The 25,338-nt window shown below is 39.5% G+C and overlaps 3 protein-coding genes across 3 annotated transcripts in view; 2 read left to right on the forward strand and 1 right to left on the reverse strand.

The window, feature by feature from the left end:
- Positions 1-3,244, forward strand: LOC146709184 (golgin subfamily A member 7-like). The gene is made up of 6 exons (XM_085456182.1): positions 1-80; positions 530-652; positions 737-889; positions 1,566-1,667; positions 2,231-2,292; positions 2,473-3,244. The coding sequence occupies exons 1-5, from the start codon at positions 72-74 to the stop codon at positions 2,276-2,278; spliced, it is 435 nt and encodes a 144-aa protein (XP_085312308.1). The 5' UTR covers positions 1-71; the 3' UTR covers positions 2,279-2,292; positions 2,473-3,244.
- On the forward strand, positions 2,807-11,235 carry r3hcc1 (R3H domain and coiled-coil containing 1). The gene is made up of 10 exons (XM_085457938.1): positions 2,807-2,818; positions 3,482-3,555; positions 3,814-3,987; positions 5,973-6,110; positions 6,195-6,771; positions 6,919-7,094; positions 8,032-8,102; positions 8,194-8,289; positions 8,380-8,511; positions 10,263-11,235. The coding sequence occupies exons 1-9, from the start codon at positions 2,807-2,809 to the stop codon at positions 8,487-8,489; spliced, it is 1,428 nt and encodes a 475-aa protein (XP_085314064.1). The 3' UTR covers positions 8,490-8,511; positions 10,263-11,235.
- The window catches only part of loxl2a (lysyl oxidase-like 2a), a 25,323-nt gene continuing 8,586 nt past the window's right edge, over positions 8,602-25,338 (reverse strand). The window contains exons 4-14 of the mRNA XM_085456180.1: positions 21,547-21,755; positions 19,000-19,216; positions 17,650-17,833; positions 15,072-15,223; positions 14,814-14,981; positions 13,315-13,480; positions 12,806-13,046; positions 12,525-12,640; positions 12,233-12,369; positions 11,693-11,804; positions 8,602-9,735 (exon numbers count right to left, since the gene is read on the reverse strand). Of these exons, the coding sequence (XP_085312306.1) occupies positions 9,665-9,735; positions 11,693-11,804; positions 12,233-12,369; positions 12,525-12,640; positions 12,806-13,046; positions 13,315-13,480; positions 14,814-14,981; positions 15,072-15,223; positions 17,650-17,833; positions 19,000-19,216; positions 21,547-21,755 (1,773 nt within the window). The 3' untranslated portion in view covers positions 8,602-9,664. The remainder of the gene's footprint in view (positions 9,736-11,692; positions 11,805-12,232; positions 12,370-12,524; positions 12,641-12,805; positions 13,047-13,314; positions 13,481-14,813; positions 14,982-15,071; positions 15,224-17,649; positions 17,834-18,999; positions 19,217-21,546; positions 21,756-25,338) is intronic.

The following is a 25,338-nucleotide window of genomic DNA, read 5'->3' on the forward strand; positions in this document are numbered from 1 at the left end:
AGAAGTTGCATTGCTTTGGCGTGGCTGGAAAGAAATAGACGCGCATTCAGCTAGTGGGGCGAACCTCTGCTATGGCTGAGGTAAGTGTTTTTGACTTATTTGATCTGAAAATACTGCGTTAGATTAATCTTTAATCGGATTTACACGTTTGGTGAGGTTTGTTGCTTTGGGTAATGATTAAAGCTTAGAGTGCCATATTTTCTAGCGACGGTATTGGTCGTCAGCGCAAGCTAATATTTTTTAAGCTAACATTAGCCCATAACCGAAGCGGGTGTTGGTTTGAAGTGTAGTTTTTGACAATTTCCAACATTATAAATAGTTATTTTCATCATAGGGTCATAAAAAAGCCAGCTGTTACGATGACTGTTTGCTTTTAGGTTATGTAATGTAGTGTGTGTCTGGTTAACGTTGGATATTAGTACTGTTCGGATAAACAGAGTTGAGGTGTTGTTAGCTTACAACAGATGCTTGCTTTTCCAACCATTCTGCTCATTAAATTAATATGCATAAGAGTAAATTCTTTGTGTAGACCCACAGCTTACAGGACCTCCAGCAACCAGCTGTGTCCTCCAAGGTGTTCATCCAAAGAGACTACAGCTCAGGCACCATATGCAAGTTCCAGACCAAGTTCCCCTCAGAGCTTGAGTCAAGGGTATGTACAGAGTTAACCTCCATGCCATGGTTGTTTCCTCACTGCTTTAAGTTTATGTTTTTAAAACTGCTCCTGTGGTTTCAGATCGATAAGCAGCAGTTTGAGGAGACCATTCAGACGCTAAACAACCTGTATGCAGAAGCAGAAAAACTCGGGGGGAAGTCCTACCTGGAGGGCTGTCTGGCTTGCCTAACGGCCTACACCATCTTCCTCTGCATGGAAACACATTATGAAAAGGTAAAACAAAAAAAGGGTTCACATCAGAGTCTTATGTTATGGGTCACTGTACCTCAAATCATTGTGGAACTTCTGCTGAACCATGGCATATTTGGCTCAAAATTGTATGTTTCAAGGCATGACAATGTATATACATGTATATAGTGATTTCTGTGAGATTTTACCTTCATATATCAAATAGAACTATTTGAAAAACGTTCTGTCCACATTTCAATTTTTGAGGCATGAATATCTCAGAATATTATCTATTAAAATAACGAACCCAAGTTTTCATTCCCCCCTCCCCCCTTCAAAGGCCAACTGTCTTGGAGTAGTTTTATAATATAGGTTGTGTTTAAAATGTACTAAGAGGTTTAACAACTTCACAAGTACAGATGTAATTTTTCTTGTGCATGAAAATAAATTTAGCAACACAAATAAGAGGGCATTAATAGCTTGTCTCACGCGACTGGTTGTTGTGTCTACACGCACTGGGTAGTCCGATTAAAGACCCTGACCTTAAATGCCTCTAACCCAAACCTAACCCTGATAACTGCCTCTTAGTGTATTTTAAACTTAACCTGAATTAAATGACTTCTCTAGGGCAACGTGCACACTTACAGAGTGACTGTTAAAAAAAAAAGAAAAAAAAAAAAAAGATGGAATGACTCTTACATCGCCCTCTTTCTGTGCTCAGGTGTTAAAGAAGATTGCCAGATACATTAAGGACCAGAATGAGAAGATCTATGCTCCCAGAGGCTTGCTGCTGACTGACCCCATAGAGAGAGGCCTCCGAGTTGTATCCTTAATTCAGCTGCATGCTTACTAGAGCTAACTTCTGTTATAACAACAGTCATCATGCCCCACAAACCACCAACCCTTGGTCTATTTATACCTATATACTCAAACAGCGTATTTCTGTCACTTTGTGAGCACCTCAGTTACACATTAAGTCAAATATAAATGTTTATTGACTTTATTGATTTCATTTTATATCTCTACAGTAGTTAAGTATGCTTTTGTTCTATAGACAAAGGTGGATTATCTTCAGTTACTCTACCCTTTTTTAAGAATCACGTGAGAATTGTAAGCTGGAGTCATGTGGCAGTGAATCTGGTTAAATTGTGTTGTATATTGAATGAATTGAGAAATGTTGGAAAAATAAATATAAGTAAAAGTAAAATCAGTGTCTACAACCTGTAGATTTTAATAAAAGTACTGATATTTGTGGCAGTTGTTTCAGAAACATTGCAAAAAGAAATCGGAGTATATTTTATGCATTTTTTTCCCCCCCTCCTAAACACAGATTATTTTTGTTGATCACATAGCACTTTGTATTGGCCTTAACTTGTTCTCTTCAAGGTTGAAATTACCATCTTTGAAGACAGAAGTATTGGCTCTGGAAGATAAAAGAATCCATTCAGGTGCAGCTTTGATAAAGATTTGACTTCGCTCCACTGTGTTGTTCATTTCTATTGTTAAGGAAATCTTTATAATTCAACTGCATAATATAAAATAAGCCAAGACAACACTAGAAATGTGATTTACTTTCAGTTGTAACAGGGTTCTCTCTCTCCCTCTCTCTCTATTGCTCTACTCTGTAGGTTGAAGACTCCTTATCTTTCTGACAGCACATAATCAGAGTCCCGCTTCACCTAAATGTTGTATAGAATTTTGATCTGATCCTCTTTTTTCCCCCCTGTTATTTATAAGTGCTCTACTTTCTGCCTAACCTTATATGTTTATAAATGTCTTCATGTCTTTTTATACTCATCATGACCTTAGTTGATAAAGACCAGTCTCTATGAATTGTGCCATTGTGTTAAATGCCATTTTTGATTATGGTAGTTTTGTGTGATTTGACTTGTGTGTTTTATAAAAGACAAAGTAAAAAAAAAAAACCCTCAAAAAACATTACTGCTGTAGAAACAGGTTGGGATGGAGTTGTTGGTATGGTTTGGGGTAGTTCTCCACACAATGTGTTTAGCCACATTACGGTTGTTGGCATTGATGATGCAGATGTTCTATCCGTGTATGTATGTCACCTTTTTTCTTGTGCTGGAGCAGATCATGTCTTTTTCACACTTGCATATTGGGATTTGTGAGCTGAAGTTGGGTGACTTCCAAGATGGAGCATGTTTACCTTTTTAATAAGATCACTTCAATAGTAACATGTCCTTCTCCTTCACTAAAATCTTCCTGAATCGTGCTCATCAGCCCTACATGTTTGTCAAACTTCCTGCAATGTTGCAAACAACATCCCCTTGTTCACAATCACCAAACAGTCCGTGATTGCTGTATATGGTGTTCGGACAACTGGTCTACTTTTCTTACAATTATTATGGTTTATCTAAATAAATAATAATTTCCTGAAAACTGTTGGGCTGCTGTTGATTAATTTCAGAGTACGCATTTATTACACATTTAGTTTTTTTCTTTTAAAAGAGAATGAGATGTGATATTTTGTGTTTGACACATTTCACTCACGATAAATATGAAAACTTTTATTTTGAAGTAGTCAGAGCGGAAGTCCCACTGCGTTGGTCTGACCCAAGTCAACGTTTGTTTCCGGAAGCCAAAGGATACTAGCTACCCTGCGACTTTTATTTGTAGGCGCTTTCCCTTGTTCGAGCTCTCCATCGTGCTGAAACTACAACAAATCAATACTGTACGCTTCAGCCTCAGCTGTAAGAGTATTCGATTTAATATTCACAGTTATTAACCATAGCTAGAAAGGCGGTTAACATTAGCACCACTCATGAATTAATGTTAAGCAAAGAAAGCTAGCTTTGGTTTAACTTTTAATTGCACATGTAAACACCGAAGATGCAGCTAGTTTTACGTGTTTGTTTGGCATTAGCAAACGCTTAATATTGCCTTGTTCAAGTTATGTTGCTGGCTAGCAGTGGTGATCACTGTCACTTTTCATTTTGATTTTTAATTAGGACGAGCGAGGAAGTTCACTTCACCCTGTTGTCAGCAGGACCCGACTTTCTTTCTCCGTCCACCCTGGCGTTCCCCTGTTTCGATGGAGTGTATCTCCCAAAACAAGAAAACAACTTCTTGCATCATGTCCTGGATGAGCTGGAAACATACCAACAGAAAAACAGCCACAACAGGTAAAGTTAAGAAAGATGGAGCAACCCGAGCAGTTTCATCACATGAAGTGATCACTTCCTTCTCGGTTATAGTGATTTATTAGTGAACGTGTTTAGTAAACATACACAGGTTAACACTGTGTAAACAAATGGCACATGTGTTGAAACTCCGGTTTCCTACATTCTAAAGAAAACGAATAGGATAGAAACAGACAGTCATGCCTGATTATCACTGTGCCTTTTGTTTCATTAAGGAGATAATAAACACAGGCACGGGAAATCAAAATATCAGATCAGAAATTAAAAAAAAAAACAATGTAGAATACTGGGTATCATATTCAGATTTTCTACCACGGAAGCCAGTTGTCTCGATTTGCTTGAACCTCAATTTTTTAATACATTTTTAAATTCTCTTTCTTTACTGAGCTACATTACTGTAACCATTTTCACTCATGCACTTGAGCCTAGACACAAACACAAAGTGAGTTCAGAATCACTTACCCTAGCACTGGCAGTCAGGATGTGATCACACGAAGATGGTTAGCAGCCTGCTGAGTTAACGCAGAGTTTACCCTGTGTGTGCACATTTACTGATAACTGTACTGGCCACAAAAGGGCTGATTTTCCAAATCAAGATTAAACTATTAAACATGTAGCGCTTTGGTCAGTGAGACTGGGAAAAAGTTACTGTATTAATAAGTTTGGCCTATTTGAGGCCAAGAAAATAAGTGAGCAAAAATGCTGAATCTAAGTTAACAGACCTCAGAACAGAACTCTGTCATTAAAACATGGAAGAATCTGATGCATTAAAATCAAGTAGTTTAATAATTCAAGCTTAAAATTCAGTTTTTATTTTTTCAGCTGCAGCCTCAGTGTTGTCTGCCAATCTGAGAATAAATGATAAATATAAAAACAAAATTAAAACGTAGCTTAGTCTATTTGGTTATTTGAAATAAGGTCAAGTACTAATAGGTGCTCTGCTTTACAATCAGATATTGACGCTTATACAGAAATATAATTGTAGTTATAAAACAATAATTAATTATATCAATAAAAGTCAAGGAATAAAGTTACATATGGGAATCTGTATTCAGTACCGTTGTTCATCGGGGAAACCCAAAGTCATTAGAAAAACTTGAGATCCTCTTAGTGTCTGTGCACAGAAATCCGAGGGATCTTCCTGGAATGGTGACACTATTTTCTGGAGAACTGATTCTTTCCAAAAGATGTCAGCGTCTGCATGTCCAAACTGTCAAGTAGTGTTTCAATTTAGGGTCATGGGGTGAACTGGAGCTTTATCCACCTTCCACTGGGCGAGGTGCACTGTTGATGTATTGCCAGTCTAATACATTGGTCGTGCATAGAGACAGACAACTATTCAAACTTAAGGCCAATTTAGAACCATTCATTAACATAGCATGTATACCGTTAGGCTCTGGGTGAAAGCTTAAATACACCTATACAAACACAGAGAGAACATGCAGTGGGCATTTTTCCTGTCCTGTCGCCATGCTAGCCCCCCAATCCTGGTGTTTCCAAACAATCTGAGTCCATAGAATTTCCAAAACTCAATTTTAGTGCTCCTGAAATGCCAGAATAGTATGGGAGCTCAGCATAAAATCAGTTTTAGCCATTATTATGGGGTTGAACTTTGGTTCATAGAGGCAATATTTAAAAAAAGGCACTGCAGCTATGAGAAAAATGTCTAGTCATCATGAAAGCATTATTCTAAGTCCCCAAACTATAATGAGCCTGTTAATGGGTCTAATAAAAACTGTTTAACCAAATATTGAATTGCAAAGTTCTTTCAGATTTTTATGTTAACAGTTTACTTTGGAGTTTTCTGTGATTGTGTTTGAAATTTATGTTTTGTGTGTTTGTTTATAACACATCTTTAATGTGTACTGTGATCTTTAAGCCTAATCGCTCCAAGAACTATGTGAATAAAAATGCTGCTGTGTTTACTTGATCAAATAATGTCTGCTGCCTTGTGTGTCCCTGTCCAGTGTGCTGCTGTTTCCTCCCTTACCCAGCAGACTGCGATACCTGATTCACAAAATCATAGAAGACCTGCCAGAGCTCACCACCTTCTCAGTAGGGGAGAGCTGGTGCCGTAGGGTGGTGGTCTGCCCTTGTGAGCTCAGGTTTGTTGGCCAAACTTTGGTCTGTATGTCTTATGCATTTTTGAAAAAGACGTTTATTAACTTTAAGAAAAAATGTTTCTGTAGGAGTGAGGTAGAGGAAGACAGCGACTTGGAGAGCAACAGCAGCTTGTGTGAAGAGCCCCTAAGTATTAGGGAAGAGAGGGAACGCAATATCAAGCCTAAACCTTCAATCCCACCACGAAGCCGAGCACCTAAGAGGCCCGACAAGCCCCTCTACATGCCACGAGCCGCTCGAGAGAGGCTGTCGTTACGAAACTCACAAGGCTCCACAGCTGGCTCTGAGTCATTGAGTTCAGCTTGTGTTGATAGAAGCTCTGTCAACAGTTTGTCTGACTCTTGTACTTGTCCTGAATCTATAGAAAACACAAAGCACTCACTATCTAAACAGGAATCATTCCCCAGTGTAGCAGACAGAGTCCCTAAACTGTCTGCAGACAGTTCAGCAATGTGTCCTCATGAAGAAGAAAAGTTGGTGCTCAGGCTGGATGAAGATGAAGCTTCAGTCTTGGAACAGACTCAGTCCCAGTTTGCTGAACTGACTGTGGAGGAGGATGAGAAGGAGAAGGACGAGACTGCAAGTGTGTCACGCAGTCTCCAGACAGAAGACGCAAGCACAGACAAAGATGGTGTAACTGCAGAGGTCAGTTCTCACAGACTTAATTTCATGGTGTGGATGTATGCATACAGTCTTTTAGTGTTGCTGTACTTGCTGCCTTTTGGATTAATCTGTGCATTTCAGAAACTTAAATATAATGGTAACATTACATATATGTGTTTCTTATTTTAGATCAAGGCACATCTAAAAGAAGGAGTCTCTGTTGCCATTGAGCACATCCACAATGACTACTCTATGTATGAGAATGTTTCCATCGACTCAGACGACTTTCGCCACGTGATTGAGATCTATGACTTCCCGGTTATGTTCAAGACCGACGACCTTCTTGATGCTTTCTCAGAGTACAGGTGAGAGATGACACACCTGTTCACTGCTCTGTCCCTTTGTTTCCAGTCATATTTTATTTTACAATGTGGCCCACGTACGAGTGAAAGTTCTCTTTGTGATAGTGTAAAGGAGTTTAATGACACATTTAATCCCTCAGATATTTTAATATTAAAAAAAAGAAAGAAATATAATTTCAACAACACATCTCAGTTTTTCTGCATGATAAAGAAATGCTGCTTTGGGCAAAAAGTGTAAGAAATAAATACGTATGAATGTTACAGAAAAAGTTCTGTTAGGTGTGCAGACGGCCTTTTAATTCAAATGAAATGAAATGAAAATGATCATTTTTGTTACAGAATGTCCTCTTTTTAAAAAAAACAAAACAAAAACCCTTTGAACCTGCTACAAAACCCATAAATTTCCACAGTTGATAGTGAAAAAAACTGGAAATTTCTGTTATTCAATGGTTTGTCTATTAGTTATTTACTTTGGTGTAGTATGAATGGTCATGCATGAGGTCTTTATCAGTGGGAAAAGCTATAAAACATGTGAAAACACAGTTAAATGTCTAAAATTTACATCCTTCTTCCCATTTTCCAAAGCTGTCCAAGATTGCTAGGCCAGATTGGCTGATCCTGGCCCCCAGACCTTATGTTTGACACCCTTTGTCTAGAGTGTTCTGCTGTGAAACCATATATAACCATATATAATTCATTGTACACAACAAATCTGTCAATGCTTTCAACTGTCACCTTTAATATGAAACGTACATGAATGTATATATTCTAAAAATGTCACTAAAAACTGAACCATAATATGGTACAATTACACAGGTATATATTACTTTAGCTATCTCAGTTTTCGTTGAAACCGTCTGATGTAAATCCAGAAAATATCTCACCCTCAACCGACTGATGTGGCCACAAAATTGCTTAAAGTGCTCTCTGTCTGCCTCAGTGATGGTGGAATGAAGATCAAGTGGGTGGACAACACACACGCTTTAGGGATTTTTTCCAGCGAGTCAGCAGGTGAGCGCTTTCACTGCACGATGAATGAGATGTTGGGTTTGAGGTTTAAAGCTTATGATGTGAATAAAAAAAGAAATGTGTCTTCTTACAGCACTCCATGCTCTCTCTATCTGCCACCCACTGCTAAAGGCGCGAGCACTGGCTGATGGGAGTAAAAAAGCTCAAGGCAAGGCCATCAGACGAGCAGGTGGGAGATCCATAGCAACGATATATAATGTATAATATGGCGTTTTTGGGTTTTTTTTAACAATATGGTTGTTTATGTGCCTCCTTCCAGAGTTCATCCAGCCAGTGAAGGAACGTCCGAGGACAGACTGTGCTGTTGCTAGGCGGATGGTAACCAGAGCCTTGGGCATTCAGGGGCGAGGCAGAGTGCAGCGATATTGAGGAGTGCCAACATCCACTACAGGTGAGCGCGCTAATAACAGCGACAGGTTAGGTTTTAGGTTCCCGCAGCTCACATGTTGGAAATATTTTTATGACACAGAAGCACTTGTTACTTGTCAAGCATTTCATTTTATTGAAAACATAATGCTTTCCCACATTCATCCATGCATACAAAATAAAAACAGACAGCAACCAACAAGTATCCTTGAATTGCCACATTTAGAAAAACAAAATGTACAAAACCACGAAGAGGCATTTTCACATACATGTGTGGTTGTTACAGCACTTCCACAATGTAATCAAATTCCCTGATGGTAATAATTTAACACAACTCAGACACCGATAAAGAAAGGGAGAGGATGTGCAGAACAAGAAGATGAAAATGTGTGTGTGGTGTGAATAAATTAAAAATATTTTCAGAAATGTATGTGTCAAGTATGTGAAAGGCTCTTTGCAAGATGTTGGTACATTAAGTGCACGGAGGCTCTAATAGAAATTTTAAAATGAATCCTGTTTTCAGTTTGTTATAATGAATCCCTCTGAGAGCAGGAGTTACTTATCAGACATGCTGTATCCACAGATTGTAGCACATTGCTCTGCAGAGATAATCATAGTCATGTAATGTATTATTATTAAAACTGCTCACAGTTTTGAGTCAGTAATTCCTTTAACTATTTACTGTTGAGGCAAATGTCTCTCGGTTCAGCTGCGAGGCAACAGTACAGGCTGTAGCACCAGATTAAGCACAACACTATTTTCACCCGTTCAAACAGAGCTCAGTCCAAGAGTCGTGGTCTCTCATGTCGTGATTTTTCTTTGGTTTAAAATGTTCTCCCAAACACTGGAAACTTTTACACAGGCGGCCCTCGTTGGCATGGGTTATTTAACGAGTTACCTGGCTACAATCCTCATGGCATCTCTCCTGGTAAATAAACATCAGATCAAATCTACACTGTACTAACACTTTTTGAACATCTGAATGGAGTTAATGGTTTAGTAAGCAAGCATTTCATTTTCCCATTGAGTCATTGTTTATTGTACCAGATGAGCCCAGAGCTCACAACAATCCAGCACTGCTCCAAGGAAGCACATCTGCCCAGGCCCCCCTCTAGTGGTTGTCAAATATTAGTCTGCACCCCCCCATCCACACCAATGTTGACCTGTCCTTCTCAGGTCTACCTGTGAGAAAGCTGGTTGGTAAGCAATCCAGGAAATGTTTCCTCCGTTTCTGAACTCAGTGTGCCACCTGTTAAGTCAGACAGGAAGAGGACAGTGAAGAGATTAGCAACAAAAGCCAAATGTTTTAGTTAAAGATCTCCTTGGCCTGTAAATGGTAAATGGCCTGTATTTATATAACGCTTTACTAGTCCCTAAGGACCCCAAAGCGCTTTACATATCCAGTCATCCACCCATTCACACACACATTCACACACTGGTGATGGTAAGCTACATTGTAGCCACAGCCACCCTGGGGCGCACTGACAGAGGCGAGGCTGCCGGACACTGGTGCCACCGGGCCCTCTGACCAATTAAATCCTTATTAAACCCTTTATAAAGCTCCCGGGTAAACAGATGAATGTTAATTAAAGACAGTAACAATTGCTTTAAAATGGATAAAAGTGCACCATTTGTTCATGAACGGTGATGTAATGTGATGATAAAGTGATAGCACGGCTATAAAAAAAAATCCAGTTTGTGATTTTTTTTTTTTACACTAAATTAGTAAAACCTTTGTCTAAAGACAGACTTTGTCCTTTTGTTTTCTACAAAAAGGTCCAGCAGAGGTCTGCCCTCCTTTCACTTCCTTTCCTTTCTCTGAAGAGACTCAAAAGTGGCCATGTTTGAATCTGTGACCATGCTGAGTGATGACTGCTCACCCTCACTGATCAGCACAGCAGGCACAGTTAAGAAGAGGCCTGAGAGTTTAATGCCCATGCCGCCATCATCATCATCCATCCTGAATGATCTTTGAGCAGGAGCTGCTGTGCTGTATTTGAAGCTGACCTCTGACCTTTGTACATTACTACGGTGGTGCCTCTTTTTCACTGTTAGCCTGACTAATAATGCAGTTATCATAGTGATTTCAGATGGGAGGCTTATTTTGATTTTATTGCATGCTGACTCAGAACCTGAAATTTCTTTCAAGGGTGTTTGATTTCCAGGCAGGTTTTTTTTTTTTTTGTTTCAGATTAATTGGAAGGATCCATGGATGGATGAATGTGTTTTTTTCCCCCCTGTTCTCACCCTGCTGATGCAGGTGATGAATTGGTTGTGTAATTCTACAGAAGTATTCATTCCTTTTTAACTTCATTTGAAGTATCTCAGGATTTGGTCAGAGAAGTACATTGTGTATAAGAGTAATGCAGATCCGCTAACAAACAGATTTCATAAATAAGATAAAACACTATTTGTTTTTTTTAATTCTAAGATTTTAAGTTTCCGTTTCTGTTTTAAAAAACACTTTTTTTTAAAGTTGTATAATAATAGATTGTTACCTGTGTAATTAACACACAAATACTTAAAGTATAAAGTTCTTCACATTACAGGAAGCTTTGGTAAGGAGCTTTGAAACGTTCAGTGTTACCTGTTCCTCTAATGTTATGTTGGCTTGTTTTAATGCCATTTTTTGTCACTGATGTCTCATCAAACATCTCCTGTTTGTAAAATATCAAAATGTCAATGAGAAACTGTAAAAGTTTGTATTTAGTAAAGGTTCTACATAAAAAGGAGGCTTCCTCTGAAATCATCCTCTGTGCCTGTGAGTCAATTAAATCTAAATCTATTGAGTCGTTTCGGTGCTAAAGACGATTCTGCACAATTCTGTGAAAACAGGAAAACTACAAGTTTAATGTCATATTTTATATGACATAAGAAAAGTTTTTATTATGTAGACCTGTCCTGCACGATCCCAAAGTTAAAACTGCTGACTATGCTGCTGTGAACTGGGCACTTAAACATCACACAGATACAGTAGAACAGTTATTTTTATAAATGGTCAAATGGTCAAATAAGGTTAGGAGAAGGGGAGTTAGCATTTAACGCTCAGACTATTCAGGTGCAGACTCTTTGTGGCTGAAAACCTCAGTATTAAACTGAGTTTGTTTAAATGTAGACCTTTCTAAAGTACAGTCCCAAGCACCACTATTTTTTTTTACTGAAGAATATTTCGTCTTTAATGCAGAGGGTAAAAAGATCCCTTTTACCTGTATGACAGTTATATGTCCACATCCGATGCCCATCGTATCGGGAGCGGCACTTCATTATGTTGTTAGTGTAATCTGATTCCGCGACCTCATGGTTTGGGTTAATTACAACCTGGAAGAAGGAAAAACAATGGTTGTTAAAGCATTTCTCTTGACACATTTCAAGTCTTTAATTAGTTTTTATGAGAACCAAATAACACAAGTGTAAAGACCAGCAATAGAATAAGATGATAATAGAATGACTGATAATGCACAAAAGAGACTGAAAGAGTTCATCCTTCATCTTAGATACTATAAATCTATGCTGGGCTAAATTTGTTCTAATATAAAAGTTTGACTTTAACCAACTCCTGCTCATTTGGTTTAGAACCGCAATCAGAGGCTCCTTGGGCTTACAGCCAGAAACAGGCAGATGCAGAGCTGTGGAAACTGTTCGTGCCTGTTTGATCTAGCAGACTCTGCTGGCTGGAGATGAGACATCTTTCCAGCAGCAGATGTGCCGTGTGGACTACAACCAGACAGCCACAGCAGACGTTTTACCTGCAAGATGTAGTCGCCGGGCTTCACGTCTGTGATGTCGATCCACTGGCAGTCAATGTCATGCCTGTAGGTATCCCAGCAGCCAACAGTGATGCCCTGTGCGCCGAAATTTGCACACTCGTACCTCTTTTGAATTCCTGGATTAGGAAAAGGTTACAAATTTTGTGATGAGGTCACGCTTATGCAGCCCAGTAAGCTCATTTCTTTCATTAATTAAAAAACATACAATAGATTACTAATATTATTGTATTTGAATGTATAATTTGCTAATATAAGGAGTGTCTGTATTTACCCTCATCACAATAGGTGTCTTCAAGACAGAAGCTGGCCTTGTGGCCCTCTGCCACTTTAGTGCCGTTCAGACTCATCAAGTCATAGTGGGTGAAAACTTCCATACTGTGGTAATGCCTTGATTATAAAAAAAAAAAAATCATTTCACACTAATATAAATGTTTGTAACATTTACACTTTTATCTAGTAGCTTTCCTGTCAGATAAGTTTGGCTTCCTCTGAATTTTTACAGGAAAAAGCAAAAAGTTTTCCGTTTGCACATATCTGTTCCAGATGCGTCACCTGTGACAGTCGTGCCAGACCCACGACTGAGGTGATGCCCGCGGTCTGAAGTCTGACTGGCCATTGTTGTGGATCTGGGAGGAGAAGCGAAGAAGGCGGCGGTAGGAGCTAGGGTCAGCTTTGTCAGCACTGCCGGACAGACAACGCTCTTCATGGGCACACTGCAGAGCATACATGGGTCTGTCCTCCAGATATGTGGTCTGCTCCACAACCTGAGCGTTCAGGACCAAGTCAGGGGCCGCTGCGAGCAACAAGGAATCGTGCTGATTTAGAGCATGAGGGTGCACAGAAACTTACACTGAAACTTTTATTACATTTATATTGAACAGCTACAAAACTACAAGTGTTTCATTCTTTTTAAGTGACCCAGTCACAACCCTCAGTCAGCATGTATTATACCAATGTCCTCAAACTATTTTTCAATTTCCACAATAAATACTTTAGAAACATAGCTTCTAACCCATGTAAGGTTCTAAATATATATGTTATGGTTTTCTGCAATTTCTTACTCATTGTACAAGAGACCCCAGCAGCAAAGCGTCCACCTCCTTTGGGACAGACAACATGTTTCCCGTGATGCAGGCACTGCTCCAGAGTCAGCTCAGTTCCTGAACACCTCACCCCGCTCATCACCACAGCATCAGCTGATGAGTCTCCTTGCCAGTACCATGTTTCCTGTTATAAGAGAAGCACAGGAAACACATTATACACTACACAGCATCAAGACTGATGCAAAGCTTGATACCCCTGTGTTACTGTTAAAAAGTTCAAAAACAGAGCTTGGCTATAACAAAACTCTCCAGCAACATATCTACTACAGTCCTGTATGTTTGTTTAATCTATACAAAACTTACTGCTGCTAAGCTATGCATATACAGCTAGGCTCACTTCTTTCTGTTAGCTGCAATCAAACAGATCAGCCTCCTCAAAGTGTTGTGGAAACAACATAATCTTATTTGTCCTCCTGTATTTAATTTTCAGACTTGCCATACCAGGTGTCCCACAAGCCAAATGTAGTCTAATCAAAGTATCTAGTACCCACACAGGGAGAGATGCTCTCTTATCCTCTCACGCCTGACTCAGCCTTATTACAACATTTTGCAGACCACAGGGAAAACCTTCTGTTAGGAAAACTCATACTTTCCATCATCTACCCAGGAAGTGGAGGAGTCATGAGAAGTAAATTAAGCTGAGGGATATGGATGTGGGAGTATTTGCTGGTGGGCTGAGGAGAAGGACAGACATAAAGCTGTATAGCTGTAAGCTCAGTGTCATTCTTTCCATCTGGTGGTGGGGTTTGCCTGGAGAAGCAGTTAAAAGTCAGACAGGAAAGAGGCTCTAGAGGGCCAGAGGTCCTGCTCTGTGATAGCAAAGAGTTAGTCATCTATTACTCTTAACACGATAACCCTTACGTAATGATAACTTACAGCTTTCGGTAATAAAGGGGACATGTTATTATAATGCCTGGACTGGACTAGATGACTTGGCATAGATAGGCACACTTTAGTCAGATAGCCCCCCTGCTGCTATAAATGCACCTCCCCATGATTCACACATATACTTTCCAGAAGATTTTAAACCACAAATGCAAAATGCTTTTAAACAGAAAAATAAAAAACCTAAGAGAGGTCTTAACACATCTCTCACATCATATTGTAAAGGGAGTTTGGGGTCTTCTTTAAAAATCAGGAAGGAAACGTAAGCAGGACAAGAGTAACGCTAGGAAGTAATGCCAGGGGCTTTACTGGTGGAGTGTCCACTAAACTTCAAACAAAATAAATCAAGCTCCTTCTCACCGCTTCCCTGCCCTCCTGTGCTCACTGTGTGCATTTGATGTTTGTAAGGAAGTGATGTCTTTCTTTTGCCCTCAGGGATCAATAAAGCTCAAGCTTATTAAAGTGAGAGTTAATGGTATTCACTGACTTTGAGCATGCTGAAAGTCTGTGCTGCAAAGATAAGCTCATTTTAAAAACGATTGGATGTAAGAGGGCTTAAAGGAAAACCTTACCTGAAAAGCATTGCTGGCAAAGCCCAAGCCCAGCTGTCTGCACACTACCATGGCCTCCATAGTCCCCCAGCTGTCACTGCACACCGTGCCCCACACCAAAGAGCCATTTCTCTCCCCCAGGACCTCCACACGGCCCTCATATGGGTTACGGCCGCCACTTAACCGAAGCTGAGGGAAGGGATATATACATTTAGGCATCTCCTGAACTGTTACACACACACAGTTTTTTGTTCTATATGGTAGACAGAGTTTACTCACTCTATTGTGGAAGCCCATGGCAGGAACATTACATTTGACTGCTGCATCTTCCTCATGGCTGCAGCCCAAAGAGTTAGGGTTGAAGTAGCACTCGGTCAGAGACTTTTCGAAACCGGAGCACTCCACCTCGTTCATGTGGACCGGTCCAATGCCTACAGGTACACATTAGGCACATTAACAAAGAGTACTGCTGTCATAAACTCCCTGCTGAGGTATTCATATTGTGTACATTACAGAGGAGAAAAGCTAGTTTCAGATTACTGGACAAAAGACGTGATCAATTTGGGTCACACAATGGTTTTTACAACCCTGTTTCCAAAAACGTTTGGATGAATTTACTGAAAATAGTAGATTATTGGATTTTGATCGTATTTTGAAAAATATAATTTTGTATTGAAATGGATTCCAGGAAAATATTTAGTTTTTGTTGTACCTGTCCCAACCTTTTAGTGACATGCTGTGCAATGTAAAACAAAACAGACAAAGAAACAAAACAACTCTTGGGAAATCACGACTAATGATGTTAATTAGCAACATGACTAAAATAAGTCCCCGGTCTGTGAAAGACCGCAGGACTTAGTATCATTAAAAAGCACTCTGGGGAGATGTCTGTTTGTATGGGGCAAGGCCAAAAACCAATATTAAATGTCTGTGTTCTTTGGACCGTTAACATTAAAAACAGACCCAGTTTTATAGTGGGAATTTGGAATTTCCGAAAGACAATGTGAGCAAATCCAGTGTTTAGATGGCACTTCAAATGCAAGTTTAAATTCTACCAGGCAAGGAAAGAACTTGAAAAAGATTCAGAATCGCATTTGCTTTGTCTGAGTCCAAGCTCATTTAAAATGGACTGAGATCAAGTGGAAAACTGTCCTGTGGGCAAACTAAAAACAACTGAAAAAGGAAAGGCCACCATCTGTAATGGTCTTGTGACACCTTACTGCACTTACTGTGAAGGCTCCATTAATGCTAAACAACACTTATAGATTATGGAGCAATGTTTGCTGACATTCGCATCTTTTTCAGAGAAGTTCTTCAATATTTTAGCAAGACAATGAAGATGTATTATTACATGTCCCTACAGAAAGAGTCCAGGTGCTAAATTTCAGTTTAGACATGTAACCTGATGGAAACGATAAAGGAGGCCTGAACTTGTTCAAACCTGTGATGCAACACAGCGATAAACATGCCTCTATTCTGTTTTTTTAAATTTACATTTTGCTGCTAATTTAAAATAATAATTTTTTTTAATAAAGCAATAAAATTCTCAAGTGAAACAGTTGACATGTTTTCTTTGCACTTCTTCAGTTTAAATCTATGGTTCGAATTGCATTCTGCTTTAAACGGCATCCTAACTTTTTGGGAACTAGAGCCGCAGGAAACACAAGCTTTTACTGCCAACTACTACAGACTAAAACAGCAGCTGTCTTACCTACCAGAGTGTTTTGTCTGTCCAAAGATATGTACTTATACTGCAAAGGAAACAAGCAGCCGCCTATGTCAAATGAAAATGAGACACGTAAGGCCTGTAAAAAATACAAATTCTCTCTCCACGTGGCACAGTTTCCACAATAACATGTGAGTGCTAACTTTATGCTGCTACTCTTCCCGTGAGATTGAGCAGGAATGTGATATAAACTTGCAAAATAGTGACGGGGCGCCAATAGAGAGGTATAATTTAGTGGAACAGCAGGAACACAGTGCCATTGTAATCATGCAGCCAATATTAAGGTTTGACAAATGACTATAATCCGTGAAATCTATTTTATAATAACATGCATTTAAAAAATTACAAAATAGGATACATTTAGAAATTATTAAGCCCATCAATGCATAACAGAAAACTGCTACACAAAGAGCGAAATCCTCTACCAGCTGAAAAAAGTAAATATGACATCCAGAAATTCTTCTTTTCATCCACTTCCCTCAATAGAGTAGAACAAATCCGGAAATCTACCAACATGCTTGTTTAGTCCACTTTGTTGACTTCTGAAAACAAACACAACAAGGTATTTCAAGAGTGTGTGGTGCCATCTTTGGATCCAGTGGTCAGCTCATAAAAAAACGAAAGAAAAAAAACGATCCCTCACATAACCTCGTATTTTCTCCAACAAAGAATTCCTTTTCTGTAACCCATAAAAGCTGTTCTCTGTACTGGAACATTTTGTGCACGTTTCTGTTTTGCTATGAGAATCAGGCAGAGAAAAAGGCAACTGTTCCAGTGAACATGTGATTCTCATAAGGCTGTGGTATATTTCATTTCACAGAATCAGGTCTTGGGTCAATGTATAAACATGAATGTGCTGCTCGATACATTCCCTAATGCCTTGATGTGCTGACTTAAGGTCTAGACTGACTGAGGTGAGAAAAAAAACAGACTGATCAGATTTAAGGTGGAAGGTCTCCAGTCCCGAGTCCCACACCTTTCATTTTCACAGCTGGGAATGAGGTCTGGTCAGGCTGTATTTGGGCTCTTGCTGAGTAAAACAATTTAAAAAGAAAATAATTCTATACCTACAACTATAGTTGTGTACCACTATATGCATCAATAATATGCTAGTGACAAATCTGTGAGTACCTTGTCCCATTCGGGCGCCAGTCAGGGCCTCTTTGGCGCTGCCGAACCCCAGCTCTCGACACACCACGGTGGCAGTGCGAATGTTCCAGTTGTCGTCACACACTGTTCCCCACTCTCCATTCTTCAGGACTTCCACTCGCCCCTCACCTATCATGGCACCACCCCTTAGACGTACTAGGGGTTGCTATGGAAACAGTACAATAAAAAAGCTAAAATTAGTGGATATCTTACAGAGAATGACCTTAAGGATTATAATTGTTATTACATTTTGGAAGAAAACTAGAACAGTTTAATGGATGATTGGATGAATTCATTTATTTATTTTTTTAGCTTGAAAACACTAAGAGTGAGCCTGAAAAGTTTACAAAACTAGACCTTCTTAATGATCTCAGCATCCAGTGAAGCAACACGATGGTTGATTGGCTATTAATACCCAGTAAATGTTGTAATCCATTACTGGACTTCTATGTGAATACTGAACTATGTAGACAAACAAGAAATGTTTGTGCGTCTTATAATGCAGTGTAAACATGCAGCAGTATGCTCTATTTGTAAAGCAAACAGACTCTAAATTGAGCTTTCATGTCTCTCTTTTAAGATAAGTGAGTAACTGTGGCTAATCTAGAAGAAATACAAACATTTGCATTATGACAAATTTCAACTACAGACAGAGACATGTGACAACATAAACAAAACCTAAGTAAAGTTTATGATTTTTGTCCTGCAAAGAAGTCTTCCAGAAGCGATTAACCTTCAAAAAATATGAAGCTGATGTGATTAAAGGTTAGGCTTTCAAACCTAAGAACACTGTACCATCTACAAAGCATGGTGGTGGTAGCCTCATCTCTCTGGGAATGTATTAGACTACCTCCAACAACAGCTAGATGGCTAAAAAAGTGGGCGCTCCAACAGGACAATGAGCCCAAACACACATCAAAACTCGTTTTGGATTGGACAAAACAAGCTAACATTAATAGCCAAGACATTCATGTCCATAACGAGGTGTAGTTATGGTGTAGTTATTTAATTATGTATGGTAGTTATGTGGTGACGTGTATATAAGAAATACTCCATGTACTACTACTTAGTCTAAGAAAACCAACTAAACACTACCCTTTTTTATGCCACATGATGTCCCACAGACAAATCTTTTCTCTTCGTAGAGTTTATAATAGACAGTGTCATGAACGTAGATCAGTATAAAGATGTCTTTCCTTTTACAATCCAACCAAGGCCAATTTTTGTACCTTGTTAAAAAAGCAAGTAATGTAATATGCACCATACACACATCAAGAATGAATGTTGACTTTTGAAACTAAGACTTTGTATAGTGTGTTTAATCTGACTAACCTCCACCCTGTAGGCTTTTCTGAACCCGATGCTGACGCTAGGAGCAAAGACCCGTCCAGGCACACAGCTGACCACTACAGGCATGCCCTTTCCACAGGTGCTGTTGCCTTTCTTCTCTATCTCTCGGCCCAGTTTACAATCAGAAAGGTCAGCCTCGTTGCCTGTGCAGTTGATAGAGAAGCCCCAGTAGTTCTTCTTTCGACGGCTGGCCAGCAATCTGAGAAAGAATCATAAAGTAAAACAAACTATTACAACATATAATGTCAAATTTTGGGTAATTTTGCATGATTTACGAACCATCTTAGAAAACACTTCATATTTATTCCTCTCTTTGGTTGAAGAATGACACATGCCAACATTTTTCCAACCACTGGTATTAGTTGATGCCAAAAGTAACAGATTTGTAACTTTCCAGGGAAAGGAACGTCATTATTGTTATGGTCCTGGGTCTTGGACTCAGCTTTTGAGGTTGCTCTGGACTCTTTGATTGTTGTATTCTTTTAGTGCATCTGACTTTGTTGTTTATAGTTCTTAATTTACGGTTTGTTGTTTGTTCTCCTACATGTCCAGTCGTCACTGTCTCATCTCTGTGCCCTGTCCTCTTTTCCCCAGTATTTGTTTACCTCCAATTTCCAGTCATGTTCCCATGTTTTTCTCTGTGTTTCATCCTTGGTCTTCCCAGTCCGTCATATCTCCTTAATATCCGTTCCAGTGTCAAGTTCACGTGTCTTAGTCTGAGTCTGTGTGCGAGTGTTACTTGCTGCTTTGCTTTGATAATCTCTTGTCTCGTGTGTTTGATGTTTGGTTCAGCTTCTCCTGTCTCGTTAGTTTTGCTTTTGTTGAGCTGTGTTCCCATTTGTCTCCACTCCTGTAATCACCCTCCCGTGTATTTGCTGTCTGCATCGCCCTCTGCTCGTTGTCGTGTTCTCCCTTATTGTGGGTGTTACTTTTGTCTGTTTGTTAGTTTAGCTTCTGTTCAGTTTGTAGTTAGCCTGCTTGTTTGTTCCACGTTCCGGTGTCGTTCTGCTTTTGTTTTTCAGTTCAAACCTCTGTTTGCCAAGTCCTTCATTACAGGTCCACTCCCTGCCTTTAGTAGACCCCAGACTATGGGATAATTATAGTCAATATTTATATTTATATTCACTACTATTGCTGTGTTCTGTCATACTGCTTAAAAGCTTAAAGTTGGATTGGGAGAACTATATAGTCACACATCACTTCTTTCATATTAAAAGACAAATAAAAGATTTCACCATTCTTTCTTACACATTACTAAAATCATAAGCAGCTGTTTTGGGGAATGGACATTTTTATTTTTTAGTGAGAGGAATTCAGCAGTCTTCTCCTTTTTGCTGTGAAGCACAATGGGAGTATTGTGAAAATACCTTAACATTCCTATGACCCCAAACTTGAATGGAGGTAATCAACTAGAGGTCACTGAAGAAGCCAACAAGAGTGGACCCTGAAGCAGCATACCATGTAGTGAAACCAGCAGGAGCTTTATTTACAACCTTTTAGTCCTTAAACCTTGTTTAGAAGTTTAAATTTAAATTCAAGTTGGTATGAACATGAGGGCAATACACAGCCTTTTAAAGTGATGCCAAATTTAGATTGAGAGAGTGAATCATGTGAAACCACAGCAGAATCACATGTTTTACAACCACATCAGCTTTATCATCTCAAGTAATAAACAAAGTTAAACGCTGGTTTCATTTTCCATATATTTCCTTTGGTTGAAATGCATTACTATCAAATTAAATGATCATGATTTTCTTTGAATGAACGCCACCTTCTTTGCTTTGATCTTACCAGATCATTGATATCCTTACCCAGAAACATCAATGAGAAAATCCAGTTGCAGACCGGCTCGGCAGTACTTGTAAATATATTCTTGTGTCTTTCAGGTCTCGATTTCACAGATTTTTTGGCTTTAGATGCCAGCACACAGACTGGGAGAGAGATTTGCTCTTGTGATTGCTTTCTCATGTGCAGCAGCTACAAAACATCTGTATTCCGTTGTGTCAGACTGCATGTTGCCTGTGACACTTGAAAAGCTTTGTGATAAAACCACTGAGGCGGAAAAGATAGAGCCAGAAGAGCCACTGTTTCATAATGTACTGCACTCATCCTGCATATGCCAAAGCTTCCTCTGGTGGTGTTTGGCTTCTTGTCAGGAATCTACAGGCCCGAGTGTGTTTACTCTGATAGAAAATGGATGAAGGCGTGAGTGACGGCCACAGTAAACAAACCTGGTTATTATGTAACGTTTCATAACATCAGGCTAAACATTCTTAAGTAAACTAGGCAGTAATAAAGTTTTATGTTTCCTGCCAGAAAATAATATGATATAGTTTATAAATGGATTGTTCAGCCTGGTTTGATGTTTTACACCAGTGTGAAATTGAAAGGATTCATATGTAGCGCCGCAATAACCTGCGCTGTATTTAGCCAGACTAAATGTTAAATGTTTAACTCAAGTCTAGTTTTTTCATTACATCTAGTTGAAATTGTTTAAACCCTAATGCTGACCCCAGCAACATTACTCACTTGTAGGGTCTGGTATTGAAGCGTTTCTCCCCAGGGAAGCCCTGCATGCCACAGATGACCCTGCTATTCATCTGGTTCCAATCCTCATTGCAGATCTGCCTCCACTTGCCTCCGTCTTTTACCTCCAGAAATCCCTCAGTAATGGGAATCCTTTTTCTGTGAGAATATGTGGCCCTGATTCTCACCTCTTCCACCTGTACCGTCAAGCCCTGACAAACAGAACAGAGATAATGTTTCATGGTCTCCTGTATATAACACATGTAAAAACACAGAGTATTATACTTTTAGTCCAATGGAAAAAAATGACCTCTGACTACAGTATGACTTTTTATTCAATTGAATATTGCAAGTTTTCCAGAATTTCTAATAAATTTGCAACAGATGGCTGTGGTCTATTGTAGATGGATAGGGGTGGGCAATTACTTTTCTCAATAGGCCACAAAAAACAAATACAAAACAAAACAAGAAAGAGTAGATGTAACAATTAGGCTCTAATTGTGGCCCCTTGGGAACACTAATTGCCCAGACTTGGATTCGCACATATTGGCAAGCTTAGCTTATATTTTCTATTTATTATATAAAGTTCCCATCAACTTGCGTAATGATATTTTTGCATAAGCCTCTTCACCACCCCACCATCAAGAGTGAATTCTGTTTCACTGACACACAGACAATGAGGAGAAAAACTAGTGTCTCTGCAAATGCACCATAATGTTAAGGTCTAAGTTAAACTCAGACCAACAGATGGCTTTAACTCTGTCTGCTTATGGGTCTAGAAGTGGAGTCAAGTCCCCCCTTGACAGGAGAAATGCATCAGGTATTAGCAGTTATTCAAAACATCACAAGGCTCTGAGATCACTGTCTGTCAACAGAATGACTTGTGTGAGGCACACACTTCAATTCATAGTTTTGTCAAAACTGGCAAACAGTGTTTGGATTTCCTCAGAAAAAGCGCTGAAAGGGAATAGTTCATACGTGACAAGTTGCTGGGTCTTTTATCAATGTCACTATTCTCTGTCAGGAGCAAAGATGAAACAGGCAGAGCACAAAGGGATACATACAAGTCTTTTCCCTTTGGCCAAATCTGGAAGGAATGTAGGTCACATGTATTTTTAAAAGACCTCACATCTCATATTTCATAAGATATGAACATACTTGCGTGCGATACAAAGCAAGTATGACTGCAGAAGTATCAGAAAATGGGAAGCAGTGAAACAAAAAGTTTAAAATCCATGCAATCCATGACATTTTGTAAAATTCAATTTTAAGCAAGTTAAGGCTAAAGACAGAAGATAGGGCGAGCAAAAAGTGAGGTTGGAGAATGTGCAGAATAGCCCAAAGCTATCTACTGAGGGCTGTAAATGCCGGTCAGAGCGAAGGCCACCGGTGCTCACAATTAGCATCATGTGTGCCGATACAGCAAAGAATGGTACCCTTTGACCTAAGGGCTTTAGCAGCTACCTAATAACTCTGCCTTCCTTCATTTCTCTCCATGAGCCAAGTGCTGCCGTTTGTTCCTGACTGAGTGCGAAGTTGCACCGAGGGTGCCAAAAAGAGCCAAAACTCTGAGCTGCTCTGTGGTATGCTGAACTCAGTAATTTTATAACAGCCAGTTTCTTCAACATTGAAAAACCCCAACATTCAGGCATGTCTCCCAGAATATCAAATGTTTGCCCACAGGGTGGTTTCCTGAGATGGCGTCAGCCTCAGGGAATGTTCAAGGCTTCAGGGTCTTGCAGGGAAGGAGGAGCCTCCACTAACACTGCTTCAGCAGTGACCCTGGTCCTCCCTCTGACCGCAGTGGTTAGAGTGGGTAAAAACCACTCTTTCATGAGAAGATTCCTGCTGGCCATAGCATGACAGAGTGTTTTCCGTGTCTAGCAGGGGAAGGTGAGGAGACATGACTATGATCACGCAGCTGTCTCTCTCCAATTAAAATGTAATCATAGGATTTTAGATTGTTTTTTTAATTCATAATAAACAAAGAAAATAAAAGAACGTGCCACAACAAAAACAAAAAAGACCAAGTTCAATAAATAAATAGCCAAATAAATAAATAGTAAGAAAAATCACTCAGATATGATGTTATTAAGACACATCTGACCATTGTTGCATTTGGCTCGGAGGCAGGAAACTGGCCTTCTGAAAGTGTGAGCTGAAGAGAAAAGGACAGATATGCACAGCTGGGATCAGCCTGGGCGTCCCCCTAACTTAGCATAATCCTGTTTGGCCTTGGCCCAACTCGATACACTGGCCACAATTGAGCACTTTTTCAAAGAGAGCCAGAAATAAATAAATAAATTTCAGCACCTGTGTTGGAATAAGACAAACTGTTATGAGTTACACAGCTACAAAAATGCATTATCCCAATATAAATTTTATGTAATTCTTTCCAGAAAGTCAAAGAAAAACAGGAAACAACAACAACGAAGAAAAGAAATAAGTATATTTCCTAAAGTGTCAACATATTCCTGAAGTGCTCAGTAGGATTTATATTTTGATTTTATCTGAATCAGTGTGACGTGACAAACAGACCAGTCCAAATAGGTACTGGGTGAAAGCTTTTCCTCCTACCGATTACATTGAGGTTAATACGAGCATTTCTACAAGGTTACCTCATCTCATTTCCCAACTTCCTGTAATGATTTACTCATTCTACAGCTTTTTTTAAAATCCAAAAATAATAATTCATATAGGGGTTTTTTGGCTTGTAAGTAACAACTGAAAAAAGTGAACATCCTTCCTTCAGATCTATTCGGTGCTAGTCTGTGAAGTGAGCTCTGTCCATTGCTGAACTATTTCCAGCTGGGGAGCAGACTGTTTTTCTGACTGGGTCCCCTCTCAGAATGTAAATGTGTGGACATGAGCCTGTGGTCTAGCCGGTGACTAATGCTTCCACTACTGTGCACTTCTTTCACTTCAATCAGCTTTCCAGATCCTGCTGCACATTCATCTACACGTGCCCAACTCATCCCCCGCCTGCCCCGCCCAACGGTACACAGCAAGTATGAATGCTAATCAGCCAAAGTTTAGTTGAAAAAGCAAAGGAACAGTACGGCTCTTTGAAACGACTTTTACATCTGCCCCACCTAACTTTCTGCCTCATTGGCCCCCCTTCTGTCTGACTGACTATAGCGAGTGTGTGTGTGTGTGGGGAAAGAAAGAGAGTGAGTTTCAGTGGTCACTGCATCTGGAATACCTATTAGAGTACACTTCTCCCACTGCGATAGGAAAAAAGAACACCCCCCCCCCCCCATCTCAGAACCAACACACATGTTTACAGGTGTCTGTGCTGAATATAAAATATAGGAAATGAAACACAAGCATTTGATTGACTGTGGAACTATACTAATAAACTCCAGTCAAAGTGCTTTAATATAATAAAAAAACATTCAGTAGAAAACATATTTACTTGCTATCTTTGACAGAGTCAAATCAGAAGAGCCGATTCACTCTGTGTTTTCACTTAACGAATCTACAGCTGGCAAGTTTATCTTAGAATAAACACGCTTTCACGACTGTTTCACAGCTTGTTTCAGAACGATCTCATTTGTGTAAACTTTACAAAACAGACACTTAGATTGTGTTACATTCAAACGAGAGGCTCACATGAGTCAGCGAAATGTGCACGTGAAGTTCAAGAATAAATAATAAAAATCAGAACTTGGGACCTGTGCAACCCAGAACTGAAATGAGGCTCCAGCTGCTGAACATGTGTTAAATGTCTTGCACAGTTCTATCTGCAAGAGAGAGACTGACTTCAGCCTTCTGACAGGCATCGACCTTTTCTCC

Source organism: Copadichromis virginalis, linkage group LG5, assembly GCF_057382275.1.
Source record: "Copadichromis virginalis isolate Kocher_CV1m ecotype Utaka linkage group LG5, C_Virginalis_male_GT1.1, whole genome shotgun sequence".
Lineage (NCBI taxonomy): Eukaryota > Metazoa > Chordata > Actinopteri > Cichliformes > Cichlidae > Copadichromis > Copadichromis virginalis.

Excerpts from the sequence above, each read along its gene's own strand:
- LOC146709184 (XM_085456182.1), top strand. Across the intron at positions 653-736 it reads CCTCAGAGCTTGAGTCAAGG|ATCGATAAGCAGCAGTTTGA; the intron begins GTATGTACAGAG and ends CTGTGGTTTCAG. Across the intron at positions 890-1,565 it reads TGGAAACACATTATGAAAAG|GTGTTAAAGAAGATTGCCAG; the intron begins GTAAAACAAAAA and ends TTCTGTGCTCAG.
- r3hcc1 (XM_085457938.1), top strand. Across the intron at positions 3,556-3,813 it reads TGTACGCTTCAGCCTCAGCT|GACGAGCGAGGAAGTTCACT; the intron begins GTAAGAGTATTC and ends ATTTTTAATTAG. Across the intron at positions 6,772-6,918 it reads AAGATGGTGTAACTGCAGAG|ATCAAGGCACATCTAAAAGA; the intron begins GTCAGTTCTCAC and ends TTCTTATTTTAG.